The following is an 18,590-nucleotide window of genomic DNA, read 5'->3' as shown; positions in this document are numbered from 1 at the left end:
AGTTTTCCTTTCTTACTTCCTTTCTTTCTCTTTTTCCTTTTCTTTTCTCTTTCTTCTTTCTTTCTTTCTTCTTTCCCTTCCTTCCCTCCCTCCCTCCTTCCCTTCCCTTCTTTCTGTCTTATAGTATCTTTGTCTGATTTTGGTATCAAGACAATTCTGGCATCATCAAATGAGTTAGGAAATGTTGCCTGCTCTTCAACTTTTTCAGAGTGTCCCTCCCCTTAAAAGGTCTTGGCATCTTGTTGAAAATTAATTGACCATATGTGTGAGGGTTTATTTCTGGGCTCTCTATTCTATTCCACTGGTCTGTATGTCTGTCCTTATGTCACTGCCATACTGCTGTAATTAATGTAGCACTGTAATAAATTGTGAAGTTGGGTAACTTTATTCTTTATTCTTCTTAGGATTGTTTTGGCTATTTGGGGCCCTTTATAATTCTGTATGAATTTAGGGATTGACTTTACCTTTTCTAAAAAAAAAAAAAAAGGCAGCTGGAATTTTAATAGCATTGAATCTGTGTATCTCTTTGGGTAGTATTAACATCTTAACAGTGTTAAGTCTTTCTGGGTTTTTCTGAACATGAGATATCTTTCCATTTATTTAGGTCATCTTTGATTTTGTCCAACATTTTTGTTTTGTTTTGTTTTAAGCATACAAATCTTTCACCTTGATTAGACTTACTACCAAATATTTTCCTCTTGTAGGTACTATTATAAATGGAAGGAATTTCCTAATTTCCTTTTTGTATCATTCATTGCTGTTCCATGGATATACCATTGACTTGGGGATTTTTCCTTGCAACTTTGCTGAATTCATCTAATAGCCTTATTAGTTTTGGGGAATTCTTTTGTGAATCCTTTCTATATACGGGATCATTTCAACTGCAAAAAGATAGTTTTACAACTTCCTTTCCATTTTGGGTACCTTTTATTTCCTTTTCTTGCCTTATAGCTCTGGGATAAAACTCTGAGAACAATGATGAATAGTAACTGTGAAAGTAGGTCTACTTGTCCTTTTCTGACCTTAGAGGAAAAGCTTTCAGTCTTTCACCACTGAAAATGATTTTAGCTGTGGGTTTTACACATAGCCTTCATCATGTTGAGGAGTTTCTCCTCTATTCCTAGTTTTCTGAGCATTTTTATCATGAAGGTTATTGAGTTTTGTCAAATGCCTTTTCTGCATAAATGGAGATGATCATGTGAGTTTTCTCCTTCATTTTATTAATGGAATGGATTACATTGGTTGATTTTCTTCTCACTCTTGCATTACTGGGATAAATTGTACTTGGTCATGGTGAATAAATCTTTTAATATACTGGTGGATTCTATTTGCTAATATTTTGTTGAGGATTTTTGCATCTATATCCACAAAGAATACTGCTCTGTAATTTTCTTTTCATGTGATTTCTTTATCTGGCTTTGGTATGAGAACAATGTTCTCATAGAGAATTTTTTTTCCTCTAATTGTTTAGAAGCTTGAGAAGAATGATTGGTGTTAAATCTTCATTAAATATTTGGTAGAATTCACTTGTACAGCCATTTGGTACAGGACTTTTCTTTGTTGGGAGGTTTCTGATTACTGACTCAATCTCTGTATAGAGTAAATCTGTTTTTTTTTAACTCTTATAAAGCAGATCTGTTGGAATATTCTATTTCCTCGAGTCAGGTTAGGTAATCTTTGTGTTTCAAGGAATTTGACCACTTCTTGATTATATAATTTGTTGGTGCACCAGTATTACACTGTATGTTAACTGGAATCTAAATAAAAATTTAGAGAAAGAAAATAATTTGTTGGTGTACAGTTTGTAATATTGTCTTATAATCCTTTTTACCTCTGTAATGTTGGTAGCAAGACCTCCATTTTCATTTCTGGTTATTTGTGTTTCCTTTTTTTGCGTCAGTCTAGGTAATGTTCTGTCAATTCTGTTGATTTTTTTCAAAGAGCCAACTTTTGATTTCACTGATTTTCTCTGTGTTTTTCTATTTGGTTTATCTCCACTTTGTTTTTTATTATTTCCTTCTTCCATAGCTTTTTGGTGTAAAGTTAGGTTATGGATTCCCAGATCTTTTCTCATATAGGCAATTTATGTTACAAATTTCCCTCCTAGCACTGCTTTTGCTATACGACATTAATTTTGGTATGCTGTGTTTTCATTAGTCTTTAAGTATTTTCTGATTTAATTTGTGATTTATTCGTTGACTCACTGGTTGTTTTCTTAGTCCATTCAGGCTACTATAACAAGATACCAGAGATTGGATAGCTTGTAAGCAGGATAAATCTATTTTTTACAGTTCTCGAGGGTGGAAGTCAGAGATCAAGGTGCCAGCATTGTCAGGTTTTCAGGTTGCAGGATTTGTTTTGTATCCTCACAGGGCAGAATGAACAAGAGAGTTCTGTGGGATCTCTTTTCTAAAAGCACCCATCCCATTCATGAGGGTTCTACCATTATGACCTAAGCATCTCTAAGAAGCCCCACCTTTTAATACCAACACATCAGACAGTAGGACTTCAACATAGGAACTTGGGGGAAGACACATTCAGGACATAACAGTTATTTATGACTGTATAGCTTAATTTTTGTGTATTTGTGAATTGTCCACTTTTCCTTAATTTCTAACTTCCTCCTGTTATGATCAACAAAGTTACTTTATATATGTTAAAGCTACTGATATTTGTTTTATGGGCTAATACATAAATCCATCATGAAAAATATGCCATGTGCAATTGAGAAGAATGTGTATTGTGCAGTTTTGAGGTGGAATGTTACTTGTCTGTTAGGTGTAGTTGGCTTGTTGAGTTGTTTATGTCCTTTATTCCTTTATCTTTTGTGTGGTGATCCACCCATTATTTAAAGTGGAGTATTGACTCCACTTATTAATTATAGACTATTAATACAACAGTCTATTTCTCCCTTCAATTCTGTCAACTTTGCCTCACATATTTTTATGGGCCTGTTATTAGATGTGCAAATGCTTATAATTGGTATATATTTTTCCTGTGTTGAACATTTTAGTAATATACAGTGACCCTGTCACTTGAAACCTTTCAGATTTAAAGCCTATTTTGTCTGATATTAATATAGGCACCAGAGCTCTGTTTTGGTTACTCTTTGCATAAAAGAGCTTTTCCCACTCTTTTAACATATTTGTGTCTTTGGGCCTACTGTGACTCACTTGTAGACAGCATCTGGTTGGAACATTTTTCTAATCCATTCTGCCAATCTCTTATCAGAGAACTTAATCTATTTACATTAAAAGTAATTACTGGAGAGCAGGAACTTCTGCCTTTTTGCTCTTGGTTTTCTATATGACCTACAGCATTTTTATCCCTCATTTCCTCCATTAGTGCCTGAGGAAGCCTGGATGACAAATGAAGTGAACTTTGCAAGGTGAACAGTAGTCCCTCTGACAGATGAGCACGGTAAAAAGGGGGATAAGAAGGGCATTCTAGGCTGAAGGAACAGCATGCTAAAGGGAATATATTTTTTGTTCGAAAAGGCATGAGAGGACCTGTGTGGTTGCAAAAGAAACCTTAATCTTCTGAGACACAATACCGTCATGGGGCAGTTGCATGGTCTCTTGGGAGGGTGTTCAAATTTAGCCTATGTTTGAGATGTGTGACTCTGGGAAACTTGCTAGAGCTGTCGAATCTCAGGTTGCTGACAATGCCATGGAGATGATTATGACACTCACCTCATAGTCAGTGGGAGGATTAGTAAAAGTAAGAAAAACACACCAAGCAACTCACATGTACCAGCACTCCACTGTTTGCTTTAGGAGTATTGTCTCTTCAATTCTCAAAAAACGCCTGGTAAAACAGGAATTAATCTTGGTTCGATGTAGAAACCAAGGCTTGAGAAATGAAAGGACTTCCCCAAGGTTATACAGGCATACCTCATTTTCTTGCACTTCACTTTACTGTGGTTTGCGGATATTGCATTTTTTACAAACTGATGAAGGTTGGTGGCAATCCTGCATCAAACAAATGTCAACATCATTTTTCAAACAGCATTTGCCTTTTCATGTCTCTGTCACATTTTGGTAATTCTCACAGTATTTTTTTTATTATTATGTTTGTTATGGTGATCTGTGATCAGTGATCTTTGATGTTACAGTTGTCATGGTTTTGGGGTGCCAGAAACTGCACACATATAAGACCATGAACTTAACCAATAGTGTGTTCTGACTGCTCCACTAACCACCTGCTCATCTCTGTCTGTCCTTAGGCCTCCCTGTTCCCTGAGACACAATATTGAAATTAGGCCAACAGATAACCCTACAATGGCCTCTAAGTGTTCAAGTGAAAGGAAGAGTTACACATCTGTCACTTGAAATCAAAAGCTATGATTAAGCTTAGTGAGGAAGGTGGTCAAAAGCCAAGTTAGGCTGAAAGCAGCTAGGCCTCTTGCACCAAACAGCCAAGTTGTAAACGCAAAGGAAAATTTCTTGAAGAAAATTAAAAGTGCTACTCCAGTGAACACACAAATGTGTGAACAGAAGTCACAATATTCCCATAAACCAAAGCCTGATCCAGAGTGCGAACTCTTCAGTTCTTGGTAGGCCGGGAGAGGCGAGGAAGCTACAGAGAGGAAATGGGGCTAACGGAGGTTGATTCATGCAGTTTAAGAAGCCATCTCTGTACAAGTACAAGGTGAAGTAAGTTCTGATGTGGAAGCTGCAGCAAGTCATCCAGAAGATGTGGCTAAAATAATTACTGAAGGTGGCTACACTAAGCAAAAGATCTTCAATGGAAAAAGATGTCATCTAGGACTTTCATAGCTAGAGAAAAGTCAACGCCTGGCTTCAGTTTCAAAGGACAAGCTGACTCTTATTAAGGGCAAATGCAGCTGATGACTTTAAGCAGAAACCAGTGTTCATTTACCATTCTGAAAATCCTAGGACCCTTAAGAATTATGCTAATTCTGCTCTGCCTGTGCTGTATAAATGGAACAACAAAGCCTGATGACAGCACATCTGTTTACAACATGGTTTACTGAGTATTTTAGGTCCACAGTTAAGACGTACTGCTGAAGAAAAGAAGGGAGGGAGGGAGGGAGGGAGGGAGGGAGGGAGGAAGGAAGGAAGGAAGGAAGGAAGGAAGGAAGGAAGGAAGGAAGGAAGGGAGGGAGGAAGGAAGGAAGGAAGGAAGAAAAAAGAAAAGATTGTTTTCAAAATATTACTGTTTAATTGACAATGTCTCCCTTATTCTGACTTTTCTCCAAAACCATCTTTAGGGCACCATTCTTCCTTCCTGCAGCCCAGGTGGATTTTTGTCTCATCTTCTTTTATCTGGTGCTCTTTGTGTCTCCTTGGGAGTATACAGGGTAATAAACATATTCCCTCTGGAAATGGCTCAAATATGAAAGGTGGATGTGTTGGAAGGAAATGGGAGTGTCTTATAAGGACCCCCCGAAAAGTGAAACAGTAAGTAGATAAGAGTGATGAAATTAATAGCTAATACTCACTGAATGCTTTTGAGGTACAAGACACTGCAAACATTTTATACAAATTAACTCATTTATCTTCCTAAAATCCTGTGAGGTATTACTATCACCATTTATAGATGTTGAAGTAATTTGTCCAAGATCATATAAAGCCACTAGACACGCAACTTGGATTTACAGTCGGGTGACATGACTTCTGGGCATAGTCTTCACACACATGCACACATACACTTTTGAGCTCTTGAAAGGTATAGAGTGTCTTTTATTTAGCTGGCCCACAGATGCTCAAGAAATGGTTAACAGAAATTATGGAGTAGGATTCTCCATCAGTGACACTGTAACATCATGATCTTAGCCCAATCTGCAACAAGGTAATACACTCTCACCACTTTAAGTCCTCACTGTCTTGATTTAACTCTGGCTTTCTTTTCCTAGTTCAGTATCACTGTGAAGAGAGGGGCCAAGATGGCAGAACAGCATGGAAGTTTTTTTGTGTGTCTCTCGTCCCTGAAGCGCAGCCAGATCAACATTAAACTATCTTGCTAGAAAACCGGTATGAGGATTAACACAACAATCTGCACAACCTGAACCACAGTATCACTGTGAAGGCACTTTAAACCAAGAATTGAAAAACGTTATCATGTGCATGCTTATGCTTTTTAATTGTATGTGTTTAATTCATTCAAAGTTTGAATATTTGGATGAATCCTCTCGTGACAAAATAACAAGGTAACATCAAACTACATGTAGTGAAAGCAAATAAAATCTAGGGATTAAAGGACTACTTCAACTGTGTGGTACCAGTGCTCGAGACAGGAGGAAGGACAAAGAATGGGAGAAACAGAACACTTGCCATTATCCCACAACTGTACATATATAGTGGCCAATCTATCCATAATTATAACAGTTCTTAATCCTTGACACCATGCTGTGCTTAAGTCTCTCAAAGATCCTTCAACATTCCTTAGAATTTTACAGTGTCTTAAATAAAACTAAATCAAAGGAAAGATAAATGTCTGCTTTTTAAAAACTCACCATCCCATCCCAAATCTACTATCTCTATTGAGAATTGCTATGGAATGTGCCTTCATCTCTTGGCCTTGTTAGGGTTGCACAAATACTAGAGTATTTTGTCTAAAGTTGGAAACCCTATCACTCATTCCACATCACAATTACATGTGATATAATACTCCTTTTTAAAATAATTTTTATGACACGAAACACCATAGAGAGCATAACCTGAAATATAAGCTATATAAGTGTCGTTTACTCCCAAGAGTCCATACAGTCCTAATCCAACCCAGACAGGATTCTGTACTATCCTTCTAGTCACAAGATAGGAAACCATGAGACAAGTAAGACTATTCCATTTATCTAAAACTTAAGACTACTTGAAGCCAGCCCCTTTACAAATCATAATTATCTGTCAAGGTTCAGTGTAGAAAATAAAATGCCTCTCAAGCATTTCAAGAAGGCACATATTACAAGTAGCTGTTTTCAAACTTGGTAGGCAGGCTGGAGGAAGGGTAATGGGGACAGCTCTGTACTATTAATTTCAATGTAAACTCCCGTAACTATGATCCAGGATGGAGAAATGACTGTTGCTGTTATCAGTCATGCTCCCAGCAGGGATACCTTAAAGCCACAAAGCATGAAACTCGACTCTGGATCATGGAGTCCAGATAGAGTTAACATGACAGAACAGGCCTGTGTACTTTGCCTAGAGCGACTCCCAGAGTGTATGTGCCCACACACAGGTAATTAGTACTCATCCTTTAAGATTCAGATTGAAAAGCACATCCACCATTAAGCCTGCTCTGATCTTTCATAGTTTGTTGTTTCTTGGCTATGTTCTCACTGCACTGGTAAAAATTAAAATGTGTGAATTAAGCCAACTGGAAATGGACGGTGAATTATCTTCACGAAAATAAGGATATTCTTAGCACAGAGATCAAGCCATTTTTCTCTAGCTTAGCTAGTCTCCCGCTAAAGCACACAGTAAGGCTTAATGCTTCAAGAGTAAAGTAAAAAACTTTGCAAGAAATATCAGTGTCACAGTGAAGGAGTTCATTATATACAAACTGATTTTATTAGAGACCAACAACTTTATTCACACCACCTTTTACTTCTTTTGCAGCTTTAATTTTTAACTTTAAAACATTTCCTGGATCCACTGGGTGACTAAATTATCTTCACATGCCCATTAGCTAAAGAAACTTCTATGCAGGACTCGAGTAAAATTGTTTGCTATTGCTATAAGAAATGCATATTCATTTATAATCTATTAATTTGCTCTCCTGTAGAACTGCTTACAAATAACATCATTGTAAAGAAAGATTTACACATAACTCCTACGTCCTTCAGGCTGTTCTAGCATTAATCTTGTGAGGTCTAGCAAGATAACGCAATGAACAGTTTGCTACATTTCTCATACAAGCTTTCTCTCCAGTGTGAATTGAGACAGAATAAGGGATACACTTTCACTGAAGGACTTCCCACAATTTTTATATTCATATTGCTTCTCTCCTGTGTGTTCAATAAGAGATTCATATTGCCTAATGTCTTTCCCATATGCTACATATATAGGGTTTTTCTCCTGTGTGTACTTACTTCTGTCAATTAAGGGATTAACAGTGGCTAATGGCTTTCCCGTATTTATTGCCTTTATGAAGGCAATAAACATTCTCTCTACAGTGTGAACTGTGATAGACAGTAAGGTCTGTATTGCTGCTAAAGACCTTCCCACATTCATTACATTCAAAAGACTTTTCTCCAGTATAAATTTTCAGGAAGGATCTATGGCTAAGTGTATTATGACAAATATCGCATTCATACAGTTTCTCACTTATATGATTTTTCACACGTAGAAAGATTCATATGGCCTAAAGGCTTTTCCACACTTATTGCACTACTGGGTTTCTCTCCATTATGGATTTTCTGATGGGCAGTAAGATTTGAACCTTTGCTAAAAGCCTTCCCACACTCATTACATTTATATGGCTTTTCTCCAGTATGAATTCTCTGATGTACAGTAAGGTTTGAACTACAGCTGAAGGTCTTCCCACATTTAATACATTCATAGGGCTTCTCTCCAGTGTGAATTCTGTGATGTTGAAGCAGGGATGACCTATGACTGAACGCTTTCCCACATATACTGCATTCATAAGGTTTCAATCTAGTGTGATTTCTTAAATGCATGTTCAGTGATTCTGGCTGGTTGAAGGATTTCCTGCATTTCTGACATTCAAAAGGTTTTTCTTCATTATGAATACTCTGATGCTGAATAAGAAATGACAAGCTGCTAAAGACTTTCAGACATTTGTTGCATTCAAACTGTTTCTCTACAGTGTGAATTCTCTGATGTCGAGTAAGGTGTGAGCTACAGCAAAAGGCTTTTCCACATTCACTACATTCATAAGGTTTCTCTCCAGTGTGAATCTTCTGATGGTGGATGAGAGATGACCTATGAATGAAGGCCTTCTCACATATTCGACACTCATAGAGTTTTTCTTGAGTATGAATTCTCAGATGTTCAATGAGATGTGAAACACGACTGAACGACTTTCCACAGTTCATACATTCATACGGTTTCTCTCCAGTGTGAGTACTCTGATGATTAGTAAGTGATGACACGTGGCTAAAGGCCTTCCCACATTCAATACATTTGTAAGGTTTCTCTCCACTGTGACTTATCTGATGCCGAGTTAGGGATGAGCCATGGCTAAATGTCTTCCCACATTCATGACATTCGTATGGTTTCTCTCCGGTATGAATTCTCCAATGGCGATTAAGGATGGATTGCTTGCCAAAGGCTTTCCCACATTCATTGCATGTATAGACTTTCTCTCTATTATAAGAATGGTTAAGGGTAAGAGATTTGCTCTGGCTGAAGGCTGCCACACTTTCTTTAGGATTCAAAAGTTTCTTCCCACCATTGATATCGTCATTTTTTATAACAGGTTTTTTTGGTAAGCTCTTCTTAAATATATCATGTTTATGTGATTTCCCCTCAGCAGAAATTCTTTGTGGTTCAGAAAGAATAGACTTTAAATGGAGGATGCTTCTGAATTTGTGAATACTGTCCCCAGTGGGACTTTCTCTAAAGGTGAGGGTCACAGGTCTGAAATGTTCTATCTGATTTTCATGCTTCCCCTCCAACGCCTCTATCAATTCCCAGTCCTTGTTAAAATTTGAAAATTCATGACTTTGTTTTGTAATTTTTTCTATTATTACCATTTGGGGTGAATCTTCATCATAAATATCCTCCTTCATTAATAATTCCTTGTTTTCCCATCTTGATTCCCAATCTGAAATATATCAAGAAAGCAAAACACTGCTTTTTCTGTACTTCTTAAAAAGAAACTTCTATGGAAGGATTAGAGAACTAGAGGAAAAATAGAGCACATCTTCATCCCCAGAAAGCACATAACTGACAATTCTCATGTATTCGATCATTTCTGAACAAAGTTCAAATGGAGCAGAAAACAGAGCTCACAGAGACGGGAACAGAGAGTAATAAGGAAAATGAGTTAAATACAGGCAGTCTGTGGAAAAAAAAGTGAAACTGTAAGGAAAAAAAACACACAAGGTATTCTGGATTCCAAGCCACGTTCTATTCTGTACCTACACTTATGTGAAAGACCACATTTTGGTCTCACACCCTTGGTTCTCCAACCTTCAGTTATTCTCAATTTACTGTCAGTTAGTATGCTTAAAATGCACAATTTATTTTCTTAAGTTTATTTATTTATTTTGAGACAGGGGAGGGGCAGAGAGAGGGAAAGCGAGAATCCCAAGCAGGCTCGATGCTGAGTCCGGAGTCCAACATGGGGTTTGATCCCATAAACCATGAGATCATGCATGACCTTAGCCAAAATCAAGAGCTGGATGCCCAACCGACTGAGCCACCCAATCTCCCCAAAATGCACAATTTACAGTACTGCATTACACAGTTAACAATGAACAAAATAAGTATTCTTTATTGCTCTAAAAGATTTAGGCTTTGTTTGTGTAGGATCTGTGTAAAATCGTATCATTTATTGGACATTAGAAAACATTGTTCCTAGAAACTTTTTTTATACATTCTTTACTTCCTCTATCACTCATGTCCACATTTGACCCTCGAAGCTCAGCCTTAGGGAAAAACTCATTTGCCATCTAACTGACAGCCTTTCTTTGCCTAAAACCATTTGTATATTTTTCCTTAAGTGGACTTAAAGAGAATAATTTGCTTTATTTTGTTGCAAATAAAATAACAATCTGAATTATAATGATGGCAAAACCTCCATTTTTGATTAGATAACATAAGTAATGCAGAAAGATAATAACCCGGGGTGGAGGAATGGCTGTTTTGAAATCTAAGGATCCCTCATATGTTACATTTGGGATCTCTGAAGAGAGTACCCCTAAAATATGCAAAAATGCCTCCATACTTTCCACAAGCATGTTTAAGAAAGACTTCTTTTGCCTGATTCTCCACGACTCATCTGGAAACATACCTTTTGACAGTTTCTTCTCCACCATCCAAGGTTCTTTCCCATCCTCCAATAAACTGATCACATACGGCTTAGGTATGGAAAGACCTGCTTACAGGAAAAATACAGAACCTGTTTAAACTGTGGTCCTCATGAAGGAGAGGCCATCATCATAAAAGGAACGAAAGGAAGTTTCACTGAAATGGGAAGATAAGCTTCAGGCAGGGCACAACAGAACTCTACACATCCTTGGGAATCTGAAACAACATTTCAGCCATTTACTCAAGAGGATCTCCAGTAATTGACAGAAAATCTCCCCAACTGGGGTAGAGAAGGAGCTATGCTTACCTAGAGAAACCAGGTTCTCATAATTCTGGACCATCACATCCTTGTATAAATCCCTCTGAGCAGAATCTAGCCATCCCCACTCTTCATGAGAGAAGTCTATGGCCACATCACTAAATGTCACCTGAAAGAGCAAACATATTTAGGCTCAGTCATAGCCAGGGCCACTTCTGTCACTGACTAAGGGACAAAATTACCCTGGTTGTAGAAGAAAGGGAACAAGATTCAGTAGTTATAGCAATGATCAGGGATCTAAGTTACATAGTAATTGGATAATTATGTGTTTGGCATTGTTTTACAATAAGGGTAAGAGAAATATGAGAGTTTTTGCTTCAGGAGAGTTTTTTCTGCCAAAGGGAAGAAAATTCTAAAATTTTTAAAATCCGCATTCAACATGTGACAGCATACAGTCAAGTACTTAGTTGTATTTTTTTTATAGCTTACATGACAGGTAAATAAAAATGATGATCCAATAAGGTTCAAAAGAATGATCCAGTATGTTCAGAAAAAAGACATCTTTATATTAAAGAAAGATACATATATAACTAGTTTATAAACAAAAACCATTTATGGTATATAATTAAACCTTGTATTGATGATCTGTAATTTAAAAAAATTGAGACCCATGGGCAAGAAAACTAAAGAACAGTTTCATGCCATAGGCAGTCCTTGAATTGGACCTTAAAGTACAGGCAAAGAGGGGCACCTGGGTGGCTCAGTCGGTTAAACATCCGACTTCAGCTCAGATCACGATCTCAGGGTTTGTGGGCTCCAGCCCCACGTCAGGCTCTGTGCTGACAGCTCAGAGCCTGGAGCCTGCTTTGGATTCTGTGTCTCCCTCTCTCTCTGTTCCTCCCCAACTTGTGCACTCTCTCTCTCTCTCAAAAATAAACACTAAAATTAAAAAAAAAAAAAAAAAAATTGAAAAGTACAGGCAAAGAATCAGAGAATACATTTCAAGGAAAATATTCTAAGAAAATAGTACCCATTCATGATATTATTTAAAATAGCAAACCTTTAGAAAAAGCTTAAATGTTCAGTAACAGCTTACTCATTAGTCAAACTATAATATGTGCAAAAAATGTATACATTTAAAATGGCATTATTATTATCTTTCATTGATGACATGGACATTGTTTGGCTATGATACATTTTTCACTCCAAGTGGCTGATTCAATATTCTATTATTTTATTTGGATATTCGGCCTGTATATTCATTAGTGATACTGGTCTTTGGTTTTATTTATTTAAGTGTATTTATTTACTTTTAAAAAATTTTTGTTAACATTTCTTCACTTTTTGAGAGACAGAGACAGAGTGTGAACAGGGCAGGGGGCAGAGAGTGAGGCAGACACAGAATCAGAAGCAGGCTCCAGGCTCCAAGCTGTCAGCACAGAGCCCAACGCAGGGCTTGAAGTCACGAACCGTGAGATCATGACCCGAGCTGAAGTCACAGTTCAAGTACATTGGTCTATTGACCAACGTCAATAGACATTTCAGGCTGGATTATCGTGGCGGGAGCTGTCCTGTGCATTGCAGAGTGTTTAGTTAGTAGCACCCTTAGCCTCTACCCATTCCCCTGCACCCCAGGGCTGTGACAACCAAAAATGTTTCCTCCAGATATTATCAAATGTCCCCTATGGGTAGGGCTAAAGGAGACAAAATCACCCCTGTTGGAGAACCACCACTTTAGAAAATTTTCACAGTTCCTTGAAAGATTCTTAGCCCTATCTACCCGTGCTCAAGATGTTCTCTCAGTCTGGTATAACTTCACTTCTATCTCTGCCTCCCTGGTACCCTGGGTCACCAAAACCAGTTCCAGCCTTGCCTCCTCAGGGATGCTTCAACTCTTCCTGCCCCTTCAGTTGCCTGGGCAGCCTGGGATGTTCATTCATCCTTGTCCCCAGAAGAACTTAGGATATTTATTCCAGCACCTATCTTAATTTCTTATGCTTTCTTACTTTTCTACCAGCCCTGTACTGGCTCAAAACAGTAGCCACTAGCCACATCTGGCTATGTACGTTTAAATTAATAAAAATTAAAAATTAAGTAAAGTTTAAAATTTAGTTCCTGAGTCACTTTAGTCACAGTTCAAGTACTCAATAGTCACACAGGGCCGGTGGCTCCATATTGGACAGTACACAAAAAGAACATTTCCACCACAGTTCTCTTAGGGGGTGCCTGGGTGGCTCAGTCAGTTAAGTGTCCAATTCTTGATTCTGGCTCTGGTCATGACCTCATGGTTCACAAGTCCGAGGCCCACATCAGGCTCCACGCTGACAGTGAGGAGCCTGCTTGGGATTCCCTCTCTCTCCTCTCTCTGCCCTTCCTGTGCTCTAAATAAGTAAAACGGAAGGAAGGAAGGAAGGAAGGAAGGGAGGGAGGGAGGGAGGGAGGGAGGGAGGGAGGGAGGGAGGAAGGAAGGAAGGGAAAGAAAGAAAAGAAATAAAAAAAGAAAGGAAAAAAGAAAAGAAAAGAAAAAAGAAAAGAAAAGAAAAGTTCTCTTAGTATTGCACTAGATTACGAAGTCCTGTATGTCACGGGATAGGACGCTCAAACCTATGTAAGATTCTTCCCAACAGATATTTCACAAGTGTTTACAAAATGTATCAATGAATGATTTTGGCAACTAGTTCACTTTAGCTTTTACTTAAAAAAAAGTTTTTCCCCTAGTTATCTAATATTCCCAAGAAACCAGACTCTGCCCAACGTGCACATATGCCACTAACACTATGGCACTAACATATGCCAGGCTTCACCTTCCACCTGATGATCCTACCCTTTTTTTTCAAGGATCCTAACCGTTTTTTTCAAGGTTCATTCACTCAACAACGATTTACTAATGTTCCGTGTAAAGCTGTTCATGTGACTCGTTACAAATTTCTGCCCAGAGCCACACATACACAATCATGGGGGCTTAGTCAGCTTGTATGCCGTATCTGGCCTCAAGATCAAAACTGGCCCTTCTGTTCCTGACGCCAAGAGGGATTAATGTGCCTCATGTTCCTCCTTGAGCCAAATCAGGCTGGCCTCCTAGAATGGATCAGGAAGGGAAAAGGAATATGCAGATGCCAGGCTCCTGGGTGAGATATGATAAGAGAAACAAAAAACAGCTTGCTCAGCACTGCACTTAGGCAAACTTAATGACTAACCATAAATCACACAAGGGTAGTATATGTATATATTGCCCTGGCAGGATAGCTACTCAGAAGTCTCACCTGAGGGGGAGGATGCTCCTTCCAGGACCCTCGGGACTCCAACTGGGCTGGTCACCGCAGGGTTTCCCGAGCCAGAAGGTCAGATGTTTTAAGTACCTGATTTGCTGTATTAAGCCTTCTCTGTTCTTCTCTATACTTCTCTCCCTCTTTATGTTTACTATAATTGTTTAATTCCTTATATTCCCATTCCCTTATAATTAATAAAGTCTTTCTCCATGAAACCAAAAGTGCGGCTATAGTGAAAACTTATTATTTTGAACAACCAAGCATCAGTTTTGTGCCAGATGCCACTCTGGGTCCTGAAAACAGTCAAGACAGGGGGGAAAAAAATCCCTCCTAGAGGGAGGAGACCAACAACGAGCATATGCACTTACTAAATAGCGTGTTATCTAGTGAGTGATAATCACTTTGGAAAACAACAAAGCAGTGAGGAGGAGGAGAAGTGATTGTTAGAAAAGTTGACTGCAGGTGTTAGGAGAAGCTTTCCTGAGAAAGTAACCACTGAGCAAAGCTATGAAGGAGGTTAAGAATCAAGCTTCTACATATCTGGGGAAAGAATATTCCAAGCAGACGGTACAGCAATTTCCAAGGCCTGGAAGCCGTAGCCAGTGTGGCTAGAGCTCACGGGAACAAGGAGACAGAGTAGTAAGATGAGATCAGGGGTATAAAAGTGTAATTGCACAAAGCATTTTGGTTTCTTTCTTCCTTTCTTTCTTTTTTTTTTTTTTTTTTTTTTTTTGAGAGAGAGAGAGAACAAATGCAAGAAGCCAGCAGGGGAGGCACAGAGAGAGAAGGAAAGAGAGACTCTTAGGTTCTTAGGTTTCAACAAGGATCCCGATGCAGGGCTCGATCTAACGAATGTGAGGTCATGACCCGAGCCGAAATCAAGAGTTGGACACTTAACCCACGGAGCCACCCAGGCGCCCCTGCACAAAGCGTTTTAAGTCACTATAGAACTCTGACGTGAGTTAGGGTCACTGAAGAGTTTTAAGCTGAGGAATGACAGGATGGTGGTGGCGGTGGTGGCGATGGTGATGTTGCAACCATTGGTGAGATTCTGTAGACATCCGGGATGTATTTCAGATTCAACTAGGGCGTCTGAATGTGTTACAAGAGAAAGGAAAGAATCAAAGATGACTCCAAACATCTCTTGACTTGAACAACTGAAAGGACTGGCATACCATTAACTGAGACCACATGATACTGCTTTGACAACTGTAAAGCAAATAGCCTAAAATTCTAAACATGAATTCTGAATTGTAATTAAAAAAATTTTTTTTTTTTTTTTGCTCAAGATTCTACAGAGGCTTCAAGCAGAAAAATGGCAGAAGAGGAGCACTGAGAGTAGACAGTACTTTGGGAGTTCTTTTGTGGGCTCCATTCTTTGCTATAATGAAAGGAATCATAGATCCAGTCCCTAAATGGACTTCATTAGGTAGGAACTGGTAAGAGAAGCAAAGCAAACACTCAAGAGTTCTGCTAAGGTGTTTCAGGAAGATCCGGGGACCTTACCCACTTACCTGCAACATGGCTTTGCAATTTCCAAGTCAACACAGTCCTCTTTTCAGGCTCTTGTCTTAAAGAAGAGTAGTGTCCTGAGAAGGCAGATCAACACAAAAAAGAAGCCATGAAAAATGAGGCTTATCTTGCAGCTCTGTAACACACTTGCAAGGAAAAGTACACTGGGAATCACTTTCTCAGACTCCATTCTTCCCCTGAACTAGCAGAGTGTTCCTTAGCACGAGGTAATCATTCACCAGGCGCCAACGGTGTGTAAATCTACTATATATGTGTGTGTGTATATTTATGTATGTGTGTGTGTGTGTGTATATATATTTTGTTTATATTATATTATATAATATATATATTATATATATGTCTATATATATGTCTATATATATATAGGTATATATATGTATATAAGTATACATTTATTTTATGCACACACACACGAGACAGGCTCACAGAACAACAGTAATCATGCGAAGAGCTCCTTCAATCTTCACAACTATGCATGGTGGACATTCACATTATTCCATATTTCTCTTCTAAAGGGTGAGAAAACTGAAACTTAGCGACACTGAACCCATCTGTTGAAGGCTGCACACGTGAAAAGCGTCAGTTTCATGACCGGATTGGCTAAACACCACTGCGGATGGGGTTTTCTTTCAGTGCGTACCCTGCACACTCACTCGCCCATTTCCTTGTCACAACTCTAGGAGGTAAGCGATACCCCTTTTACAGAGAGGCCCAGGAGGCTAAGGCCCAGGCGGTGCTCCCCCCGCGCGGTAGACTAGGCAGCAGCGTGCCCGGCGCCCCGCCGCCCTGCTGGGACTCACACTTGCCTGAGTTCCGGCGGGCCCTCCCTGGCCCCGAGGCCCGGGCCGGGCGGACCAGAGCCCGCACCTCCGCGGACCAGGGCCGCCGCCGTCACGAGAACCGCACTATCCCTGGAAAATTCGGCCGCCTTCCCGACACTACCGCGGGGTGGACGGGGGACGGAGCCCACACCAGCTCGGCATTTCCCAGACGCCTCCGCGTCGGGGACAAGCTACCGGCGCTTCGCACGTCCCCCCGTAAAACCACACTTCCCAGAAGGCTGCGCGGCCGTGCGAGCTCCGGGCGCCGGGCGAGAAAAACGGCCGAGCTGTCTGAGGAACGCCCCGGTGGATGGCTCTCGTCGCAGAGCTGCTCCACCGGGACGCGCACGCGAAGCATCCAGGGGACAACAGGATCGCCCTCTGCTTGCTTCTTAAGTACAATGGCGCCCGAACCACGAAACTACACTTCCCAGAAAATTAGGCGGCCGCGAAAGGTCTTCCGGGTCGCCGGTCTGCTCACGCGTACGTCCTCCTGCCGGGACGTGGGCCGCCCTTGCTTGGTGCCGGCGGAGAGCTGGCCTCTGCCAGCGGAAGGTCTCCTCTCGTACAAAAGCCTGGGCCACTGTGGTCAGCACGTGAGGGTCTTGAGTGTTCGGCGTCCGCTTGCCCAGTCCTGTCGTTCCGTAAAATGCCCTGTGTCCGGGCTTTCGTGGCAACAGTTGTCAGCGCACAGACGCCACTTCCCGGAAATGTGTGCGGTCGCGTCGCGGCTCTGACACTGACTGCCGCCGTCACGTGTACAGGTCCTCGAAGGACTCAGAAATGACAGGCTCGAGCGAACGCTTTGAGGAAAAAGACCTTCACTCCTCCGATAACGGGCAGAGCCTCCCCCCCCCCCCCCCCCCCCGTCTCCAGAAGCGCTGACCTCGCCCCGCCCACCCAAACGCGCGCCACCTGCAGATGTCCGCAGGCCAAAGCAGCCTGCTGCGGGTGTATCTGTGGGTTTATCCTTTACTTTCTTTTAATTTATAATTGTTGATTTCAGTTGTATTTATTTTTAAATGATAAATTGTGTGGCTATGAATTTTCTTGTATATTTCAAGTACTTAATGTGTATCAGATTCATCAGTGTGCCTCCACCTCGGTATGTATCTTGTGGGTGTGGTGCTTAATTCCTATAGCAAGAGTAGTTTGCAAAAACACTGTGACACCACCTAGATTCTTCTTAAGGCTTACAATATGTAAGAGGAAAAGATTTGCCAATGCAAAATATATTCCCATCCACGTCTTTATTATACAATGACAAATTGTATTCCAAAATTGTACCAATTTGCACTCCCAGCATGGTTGATAGTTATTTTGGTTGCCAGCTATTACTGCCAGCACTTGATTTTGTGAAATTTTCAGATTTTGCCAGTCTGCTAAGTGTGAAATTGTGGCTCAATGTGGCCTAAATTTGCATATCTTTTGTCGTTAATAAGGTTGAGAATCTTTTCATGTGTCTGTTGGCTTTAATATTTCCTTCTCTGAGAATTGCACATCTCTTGGTCATTGTTCTTTTAGAGCAAAAGCCTTTTCGATATTAAAATACATACCCTACGACCCAGCAATTGCACTGCTAGTTATCTATCCAAGGGATACAGGTGTGCTATTTCGAAGGGGCACATGCACTCCAATGTTTATAGCAGTCCTATCGACAATAGCCAGAGTGTGGAAAGAGCCTAAATGACCATTGACAGATGAATGGATAAAGAAGATGGTGTGTGTGTGTGTGTGTGTGTGTGTGTGT

At 40.1% G+C, this 18,590-nt stretch overlaps 1 protein-coding gene and 1 long non-coding RNA gene across 5 annotated transcripts; one reads left to right on the top strand and one right to left on the bottom strand.

The window, feature by feature from the left end:
* Positions 1-3,805: 3,805 nt before the first annotated feature.
* On the top strand, positions 3,806-6,625 carry LOC128313323 (uncharacterized). The gene is made up of 3 exons (XR_008293886.1): positions 3,806-4,555; positions 5,234-5,423; positions 5,879-6,625. It is a non-coding gene; the product is annotated as an uncharacterized LOC128313323 (long non-coding RNA).
* An 884-nt stretch (positions 6,626-7,509) lies between these two features.
* Positions 7,510-16,955, bottom strand: ZNF181 (zinc finger protein 181). Of its 4 annotated transcripts, none has more exons than XM_015073131.3 (5): positions 16,820-16,955; positions 16,001-16,075; positions 11,266-11,386; positions 10,942-11,028; positions 7,510-9,750 (listed from the first exon to the last, which is right to left on the bottom strand). In XM_015073131.3, exons 2-5 carry the CDS (start codon positions 16,007-16,009, stop codon positions 8,285-8,287), a joined length of 1,683 nt encoding a protein of 560 aa, XP_014928617.1. In that variant the 5' UTR covers positions 16,010-16,075; positions 16,820-16,955; the 3' UTR covers positions 7,510-8,284. The 4 variants fall into 4 exon arrangements, with proteins under 4 accessions (XP_014928617.1, XP_026900549.1, XP_014928618.1 ...); XM_027044748.2 differs by having other exon boundaries at positions 16,826-16,900; XM_015073132.3 differs by having other exon boundaries at positions 10,942-11,025; positions 16,826-16,900.
* Positions 16,956-18,590: the final 1,635 nt, after the last annotated feature.

This window comes from Acinonyx jubatus, chromosome E2 (assembly GCF_027475565.1).
Source record: "Acinonyx jubatus isolate Ajub_Pintada_27869175 chromosome E2, VMU_Ajub_asm_v1.0, whole genome shotgun sequence".
NCBI lineage: Eukaryota > Metazoa > Chordata > Mammalia > Carnivora > Felidae > Acinonyx > Acinonyx jubatus.
This window is presented reverse-complemented; position numbering and strand designations above follow the sequence as displayed.

Excerpts from the sequence above, each read along its gene's own strand:
- ZNF181 (XM_015073131.3), bottom strand. Across the intron at positions 11,029-11,265 it reads TGAGAACCTGGTTTCTCTAG|CAGGTCTTTCCATACCTAAG; the intron begins GTAAGCATAGCT and ends TTTTCCTGTAAG. Across the intron at positions 9,751-10,941 it reads GGAGAAGAAACTGTCAAAAG|ATTGGGAATCAAGATGGGAA; the intron begins GTATGTTTCCAG and ends GATATATTTCAG.